This window comes from Phragmites australis, chromosome 19, assembly GCF_958298935.1.
Source record: "Phragmites australis chromosome 19, lpPhrAust1.1, whole genome shotgun sequence".
Lineage (NCBI taxonomy): Eukaryota > Viridiplantae > Streptophyta > Magnoliopsida > Poales > Poaceae > Phragmites > Phragmites australis.
Window position 1 is genome coordinate 10,534,633 of NC_084939.1, and position 8,380 is coordinate 10,543,012.

At 50.1% G+C, this 8,380-nt stretch overlaps 2 protein-coding genes across 2 annotated transcripts; both read right to left on the bottom strand.

Annotated features, from left to right (window-relative positions):
- Nucleotides 1-206: 206 nt before the first annotated feature.
- On the bottom strand, nt 207-515 carry LOC133900186 (uncharacterized). Its single transcript, XM_062341314.1, has one exon. It carries the CDS (start codon nt 513-515, stop codon nt 207-209), a length of 309 nt encoding a protein of 102 aa, XP_062197298.1.
- Nucleotides 516-6,091: 5,576 nt separating this feature from the next.
- On the bottom strand, nt 6,092-7,770 carry LOC133900474 (anthocyanidin-3-O-glucoside rhamnosyltransferase-like). Its single transcript, XM_062341629.1, has one exon. It carries the CDS (start codon nt 7,658-7,660, stop codon nt 6,254-6,256), a length of 1,407 nt encoding a protein of 468 aa, XP_062197613.1. The 5' UTR covers nt 7,661-7,770; the 3' UTR covers nt 6,092-6,253.
- Between the last annotated feature and the right edge of the window lie 610 nt (nt 7,771-8,380).

Below are 8,380 nucleotides of genomic sequence, written 5' to 3' on the forward strand. Positions count from 1 at the left end.
TTTGGCCTCATTCTTATATACTTTCACCAATCCAGACCACCAATTGTATTTCAGGTAAATCCCAATTATACAACCGTTGTCAAAATTATTATTCCGCAGTTTAAAACAAGTATTCAATACAGAAGGCCAGATTTGTGAACGGGACACTTTACGCTCTCTACCTGCAGAATGATTCCAAGAAACTCTGTACGCTGCAATGACAGAGTCTATAAAGCCTTGACTTTCCCATGGTACTTCTGTTCTCTCTTCATGTGGATGGACACCGCAGGTATTCCCTTGACCAGCAGGCGCTCGCCGAAAAACTTCTCAATCTTCGCAACAGCTGCAACATCACTGGTCAACTCCATGTTTGGTCTCAGCAGATTCCCCTGCGAGCTTGCTGAACATGCAACTGTCGCTGTCAGGGTATGGATGACCTGAGCAGATACATATTTGTTTGTGAAATGCATCCTCAACAGGAAGGGCTTGAGAAAACGGGTGACTCTAGCTACCCTTTCTGGTGGAGGGATCACCATGGTTGCCGATTTCTCTGCTGCAAGCTAATAAGAAGAGAAAAAATATTAGTTAGTTGACAATGTCATACATTTCATTTATATACAATGAGAAACCCATGAACAGAAGAGCGGAGCGCAACAGTGTGCAAACCGGTTTTAAGGCAGTAGTGGAAGTTTCAAAACCAGGTTACAAACAATGAGAAAAATACAGGGTTGACAGTGCCTGATAAAGTTACCAGCTTAAAGAGTAAAAGAGAGAAACCACTACTGAATGTCATACTATCAAACTAGAGCAGTTGCCTGGGCAGTAGATGATTGATCTAGAGTTATACTAAGAAACTCCCTTGCTTTACAGGTTTAGTTAACTAGCCCTGATCAGTTTAGCAGCCATTCCGCTTCAAGCAAATAAATCGACCATCTAGCAGCGATATTCCTAGAAGCCGGATTCATAACTTGGGCTACCAGTTTAATCAACTTTGGGTGAGGCAATGGTAGAATGACCATGCCGCCCGCAGAAAGTGGCCCAAGAACAGTCACCAACGCCACATCAGCGCAGGGACACGTAGGACTACACCGACAAACCAAGCTGAGTTTATTTTGGGGTGTTGAACAAATGGGGGAAGCCTAACCTCAGAGTGTATTGGGACATTTTGATTCTGGTCAACTTCAGCACGATAGGAAAGGACATCAGGTCATGGGAAAGGGAAAAAAAAATCCAGGTTTCTTTCTCCCAAATTTCCTACAGAAGCTACACAGAATGTTAGCAATAATGAAAAACAAGAAAGGAGTTGTGCATGCCTGACTGAACATGGTACAGAAATATTTGCGAAAACCACTGTTGGAGCAAGAGTTCATTTTGCCTCAGCAAATACGGCGAGAGTTTCTTCTAAGGAGAAGACTCAAGATTGAAGATGAGATTTGAGAGGAAGGAACATTACAAATGTATTGATAGTAACAAAATGGATCCGTCTGGGATAGTATCACAACGTGATTTAACACTTGGGCACCTTTGTGTACTGCGTGTTGCCTTGAGTGTTCTCCTTATGAGCTCTCCTTCTCCAGATGACCTAACTGAGTTACTGGGTCTTATCCTGGATAACTATTATTTACCCTGCATAGAGGATAAATATCTACCATAATAACTATTATGGTGCCTACACCCTGAGGGGTGAGCCGGTCACCAATTGCGGCCCGGCGCTACACAGTCAGGAGTGTCAGGATAATCTCCATCGTACTAGGGTGTCTGGGCGGTGTCCACTAACCTAGTTATTTAATGCCGGTCACTTCCGGGAGATGGAGGCTCTGGGAGGCATGGCTCCGAGAGATGGAGGCTTCGGGAGGCATGTCTCCGGAGGATGGAGGCTTCGGTAGGCATGGCTCCATGGGCATAGGCTAGCTGAGCCATGGGCTGTCGGGGGTCCTTAACAACGACCCCCAATAGTAGCCCCTCACGAGGATGGTCAGTGGAGCAGTCGGGCCCGTGGTTCTTTTAGAGCATGGCCTCCGGTGATCCCTAGCTTTGCCGTTGATGTCTCCTGGTCCCTAGTATCGCTTGGCTGGTCTTGGATGATTCGATCCACTTGATCTGGACTGTCCGTTTGATGACATTTGTGGTAAGGGGCATTCAATGTGTCCTGTGAAGAAAGACATGATTACGTCCTGTCAGGCGGACGTGGGACGCATGGTGTCTTGTGGTTGGGGGGTCGCGGGGGGCAGTTCCACTCCCCCATAATCATGGTCTGGCAGGCGAATGGACAGGGCATGCGCCTGCTTTTCTATGGGAGGTAATCTCTTCCTTACCTTTATAAGGAGACGGATTACCCTGAACAGACTTTCTTCCTGCACCTTGTTCTCGTCTGCCCTTTGCCTCCAGTTGTTTTTCTTTGCGGGTGCGTCTATTGGTTGATGTTCTTCTTTCTTTCTTGCTGTCCAGCGCCCTTTGCCATCCTCCTGCGATCTATATGGTTAGCTTGAGTGTCCTGGGTGGAGCTAAAACTTAGGCAGCGAGTGAAGCCACGGTGCGGCTGTGGAGGGGGCCCTCAGGTGGCGCTGGCTCCTCCGTTGCTGATGGGGCTGCCGTCAGGGGTGGAGCTCCGTCGCGCCAGCAGAAGCCATCCCCAGCAGACCACCGTGCCAGGGATGTATGCCATCGATGACGAGGAGCTTGAACAGATGGTTAAGGAAGGGAAGATTCCCTCTGGGTCATCGCTCGGCCCCCGCTGGACCAGGAGGTTTCGGAGCCTTTGGCCCACGAGGTCATGGTGTTTGAGGTTTTCTTCAAAGCAGGCCTGGGATTCCCGTTGGTGTCGCTACTCGATGAGGTACTCCGCCACTATTACATGGAACTTCCATAGCTCCACTCCAACGCCATCACCCACTTGGCCACCTTCGAGTGGGCCACGTGGGCGGAGGGGTGTGAAGGGAGGGTAGATTTCTTTGCAGCCCTCCACTTTGCTAGCTGCCAGCTGAAGATGATAAAGGGCGATGGAACGAAGAGACGGTAGTGCTAACTTCCAGATATGGCCGCAGTACCGTGATGCCTTCCCGGTGAAGGCATTAATGGTCGGTGGTATACCGGCTTGTTGCAGCGATGGTTTTACTATGATGTAGGCTTCGCATCCCCCCTTTGCTCCACAAACCAGGATATCGCGTATGTCCTGGAGCCAGAGACAGGGATCACGGACGACCAATTTGCTTCATGATGGGCCCTTCTTCGGAGGCTAGCTGAGATGACGAGCATGCATGACCTCGTGGAGAAGTTCACCATGTTGCGCTTTCAGCCCCTTTAGATGGGCTGGGATTGCATCTTCGAGCAAGCTGCAGAAGAGTGGCCGAAGGTGTACTCCGGCCCCCGCCCCATCAGCTCTGGTGAGTCCTCTTTATTTGTCTGGTTTTCAATCCACAGATGTGAGCCTCATTTTTCTTTCAGACAGCTCCCTTCCACTGGAGCATGCAGCAGAGATCGCAGAGGTGATCCTGGGCCCATCTACTCACACAAAGTGGGAGCTATGGTGAATCTGAGACAGGGCTGGGAGCGATACAACCGCATCTGCTTTCATCTTGGAGTGGAGGCTCCAGCGTGGCGGGATTCGCTGGAGCCTAAGGCTACTGGGAAACGAGCGTGCACGATCCGCGCGTGGCCACTCCGAGCGCAGCGGCCTTCTGTCTCCGAAGGTTCGCATACCGGCTCGACGACTGAGTCATTCGAGGTGTCGTTGGTCTGCAGGAAGCGTCAGGAGGCGGGTCGGGAGCGCGAGTGATCCGTTTGGAGGTGAGGGTCAGCTCGGTGGTGGTGACCGGGGGAAGGACCTGGCCTCTTCGAATATTGTCGGCCATGGCCAGAGTCGAAGAGGAGGCGTGGCCTCTGTGGAATACGATTTTGGGTTTGCTGGTTCGAACGTCGAGGACTTTACGGGCCCTTATATTAGAGGTTTTGAGGGACTTGGTGATGCGTTGTTGCTTCGTTAGCTATATCCTGTTTTGGTCATGCACCGAGATCTTGATTTGTGTTTCTTGGCATTTTACAGCGACCATCGAGATGGATGTGTCTTCGACTCCTCCCCCAGAAGCTTTGGAGCCTCAGTAGGGGTCAGGAACTCCTCTGGATGTGCCCCTGAAGGCCGCCCCAGGGGATGCGGCCTCGTTTCCACGGAGCCCCTAGCTGGCTGGTGACTTGGCCCTTGCGGCCGGTGCTGGGGGCACTACGCCCTCCACCAGGGCACCCTTTGCGACCGCCGAGGGAGGCCCTGACCTCGGGGTTTTGACTTTGGATGACTTCGCGCTGCGCCCAGAGGTATCAAGGGCCTTCGTTGTGACCTCATCCCTTCTCTGGAGCGGAGGGGATCGAGCGATTGTTGGCCCAGCGTCCTTTGGGGGAAGTGGAGATGTGTCTGGTAGCGGTGGCCCTGCAGATCGGTAGTTTGAGTCATGATTTGCGGTGGATGAGGTACGGTGAGAGCTGAAGGAGGCTTGAGCATTGGAGGTGGCACTGCACTCAGAGTGCCAGTAGTTAGCTGCTCTTGCATCGTACGTTGCCCGGATCACCTCCGATACTATGAGCGGCCTTGGGGCCAGGTGTCCATTGCTACCCTCTAACTCGGAGGCATTCGTTATGCCGCTCTTTTGGCTTCGGTCCACCACGACGATCATGGTTAGGGCCGCAGAGACCTACGCGAGGTCCAGTGCATGCATGGTTGCGGTGCTCCAACTGACCCTGCTGCACTAAGCGGGGGTTGGTCCCATCGAGGTACTGGAGCAGCAAGTACCAGATTCTGTGGTCATGGGTTTCCGGCTAGAGGCACCTCCGACGGAGATTCGCACGGCTCACATAGAGTAGATCGGTGCATACTTGCTAAGGAGGTGTTTCAAGACTGGCTATACTCGTTGGACAAAATAATGTGAAGATGAGGAGATTGAATATGAAGGGCAACCTATTGTCAAAGAAGATAGAGGCAACAATATGATGACTTATGACGTCAACGATATGCTGTCATTCAAAGATATTTTTGTTCCACGTTGATGAAGATGATATAGATCATATGTTGCGCGATGGGGACCCGGACTTCACCAATGAGAGAAATGTGATTTATGAATTGTGTATGTATATATGATTTATGAATGAAATATGTCGAGATAGAAAGATCTGTGATGATATATCTATATATATATATGCTTGTATATATGTGCTATTTTCTGAATATCTGATGTGTGTTGTTGTCGACAATAGCCATATTTGAGGGGGGATTATCACTGTTTATTATATGAACCGGTAGTGACAGTTGGATTATTACTGCCGGTTTGTACATGAACCAGTAGTGATATATACTATCACTATTGGTTTTGGAACCAGCTATAATCATAGATTATCACTGACACGTAATCACTGCTGGTTCAAAAACTAGTAGTAAAATAGGTTTTCAACCGGCAATAATAGAGAGATTATGTAGTAGTGTGAAAAAATACAAGCATCTTGATTTCGCTGGTTCTGCTACAGTACTGGAGTGAAAAAAGGCAGATTATTAATTTATTTATGTCGCTAGCTTGATCCTGCTCTTCACATTGGCATTAATTTTTACCCTCGTCTAATCTATAGCATTACTATGTTAATGTGACTGTCAAAAATTCCATGATCGCTTTACAACTAGGCATCAGCATTGAACAAGAAAGTGCAAATCATAATTTTGGGAAGCACGCTAACCGAATAATGACAAATGACAAGAGGAAAGTAATTGCATTTGTGGGATTTGCTACACGGGTGGAAGTATGAATGTTTCTTCATTGCGGCTGCTGTTTCACCAAATCTTTGACCGTGTCGCTGATAATAAGGAGGGCCCGACTTACGCTCGGTTAGATATTGAATGCATATTAAAGATTTGGAAATAATCCCTACCTTCAACCATGTCTTCATGTTCCCTCAAATTTTATGTTGACCAGAAAATATTTTATCTTAAAGCATTTCCGTAACCCGTAAAAAGTAACATCCAAAGCAGGGGTGCTTACATTTGAAGGCAGCAGTGCTTACATCGAACCCCAATCAATTTGACAATTAAAGTTAGTCGGTACAAGTCCACATCTGAAAGCCATCGCACACCAGCACATTAATAACACGGCCATCCATAAGAGAAAATAAGAAAACAAAGAAAAGCGCAGCGTACATTCAGAGAACCGCAAGAACAGATTCTGACGAGAATTTCTCAATACATACCAACATTATTCTGATGCTTCAGGTTGTAAGCCTCTATTACACATAAAGTTTCCACTTAGGCCGCCCGGACGAGATCCTTGAGGTCCTCGACGAACTTGTCCACGAACCTCCTCTTCACGGCGTCGTCCATCAAGAACTTCCTCCATTTCCTCCCATCCCCTAACCCGCTTGGGGCCACCGCAGCAGCGATAGCTTCGGTCAGGTCCGCGCGCCCGAACCACCCATCCTCATCGCGCCGCGTCACCTCCACGCCGACTTGCAGCTCGCGAGCGAACAACGCGGCGTTAACGTACTGGTCGCCCTTCATCGGCAACAGCACCAGACGGCAGGATGCGACGAGTCCCTCCACCACTGAGCTGAACCCAGCGTGGTTCAAGAAGCATCCGACGCTCCGGTGCCGCAGGATGTGCTGCTGCTGCACCCATCCCGTGTGCACCACGCCTCTCCCTTTCACCCTGTCTTCGAACCCAGGAGGGATGCGCGCCTTGATCTCTGCCTCGGGGTCCGCGTCCTTGGGGAAATTGAGCACTGCGAGAAACGGACGGTTGGTGGCCTCTAGGCCCAAGAGAAGCTCTGTCGCGGCGGGGACCGGCAGGAACGTCTCACTGCCAAACGAGGCGAAGATGACGGCATCTTCTGGGAATGAGGAGAGCCAGCGGGCCCACCTCTCCTCGAGCTCGCCTTGCGGTGGCTCCGGCACGACAGGTCCGGCGAGGAGCACGGGCTTGCCATACTGGGAGGAGAAATAATTGATGTAGGGGCCCTCCATCTCGGTGCAAGTCTTGATGATGATGCCATCGCAAGCCTCGACGCCGGCTACTACACGGTCGTAGACGCATGGCTGGCCGTCGAAGCTGGTGTATATGTAGGTGAAATCGGCGGCCTGATAGGCCGGAACGGTGGCGAGCACCGAGTCTGACGGGAAGCCGGTAGGGGCGGACATGAGATCGTGGAGGGACGGGCACCGCCCGTGGAGGCGGCGTGCGGGGACCATATAGTAGGCGCTGGAGATGGCGGAGAAGACACTAAACTGAAGCGCCTTGATGCCGAGAGGCCTGGTGATGTCGCAGACCCACGGGTTGGCGAAATCGAATACCACGGCGTCAGGGTGGAGCTCGGCGAGCAGCCCTTCCACCTGTGGCCTGGTACCGTCAACGGCGACCTTGAGCAGCTCGGCGCCGTCCGCCGAAAGCTCCGCGGTGCTTGCGGCTCCCGTGGGCAGCCCCGGGACGTGGGGAAGGTGCAGCGGCACAACTGTCACCGCGTCAGCGGCGGACGCCAGCATGGCCTCTACACGGCGACTGTTCCCCGCGGCCGTCAGGAAAGTTACTCGGACCCCTTCCTTGCCGCAGGCGAGCATGCGCGCTAGCTGCGCAAATGGGCTGATATGCCCAAAGGCGAGCCAGGGGAACATGACGACGTGGATGGTGCCGCCGGCCACGCCATCTCCACCGCGCGGCATGGTAGCCAGGCACTGCCGATAGTTACTCGATGCTAGCTTTTTTATAGATGATAGCACGTATACCTGCTCCCCCCACCCAATTCCTCTCTCCTCCGTACCTCACATACTCGTTACATTGGAGTCCTGCTTGGGGCATGTAAATCAATACTTCTCTGGTTGTAAAAGTAGATAGTTTTAGTTTTTTCAATTATTTTTTAAATATAAGTTATTCTCAAACTTTTATGTACTTTTTCTTTTTTTTCCCGTCTTATCCTTATTTAATAAATGATATTACTCTCACAAATGAATAGGTAACTTTCCAATACAGAATAAATGAAGAGCAACAAGATCATTTAATCTACTTTCTTAATTTTTATGTATAAATCTAAAACGACCTACATTTACAATCGAAAGGAGTACTACCTAGCGCATCATGACTCACCTAAACAACCGATGGGCAGCTCTGGCCTCTGTGAGCAAACCAGTGAACGCTTCACGGCATCACCTTACCCCCTTCCTATTCCCTCTGCGGACTGTGCGTTGTAGATGTAGAATCTTCTGTGACTAATACAAGTTCCAAAATTTCTACACAATAAAAAATTTCTACATAATCAAATTTGAAGTTGTAAAGCCCATATGGGAAGTGTTAATACTAAAACCACAGTAAAATTCAATGAACGGAAGAAAAAAACGGTTGGTTTTGTTTGTTTGTTTGTTTATCATTTCCATGATGGTCCATAT

What these genes read in the sequence shown, in the direction of transcription:
- LOC133900186 (XM_062341314.1), bottom strand. Translation starts at nt 515, where the DNA reads ATGGTGATCCCTCCACCAGAAAGGGTAGCTAGAGTCACCCGTTTTCTC.
- LOC133900474 (XM_062341629.1), bottom strand. Translation starts at nt 7,660, where the DNA reads ATGCCGCGCGGTGGAGATGGCGTGGCCGGCGGCACCATCCACGTCGTC.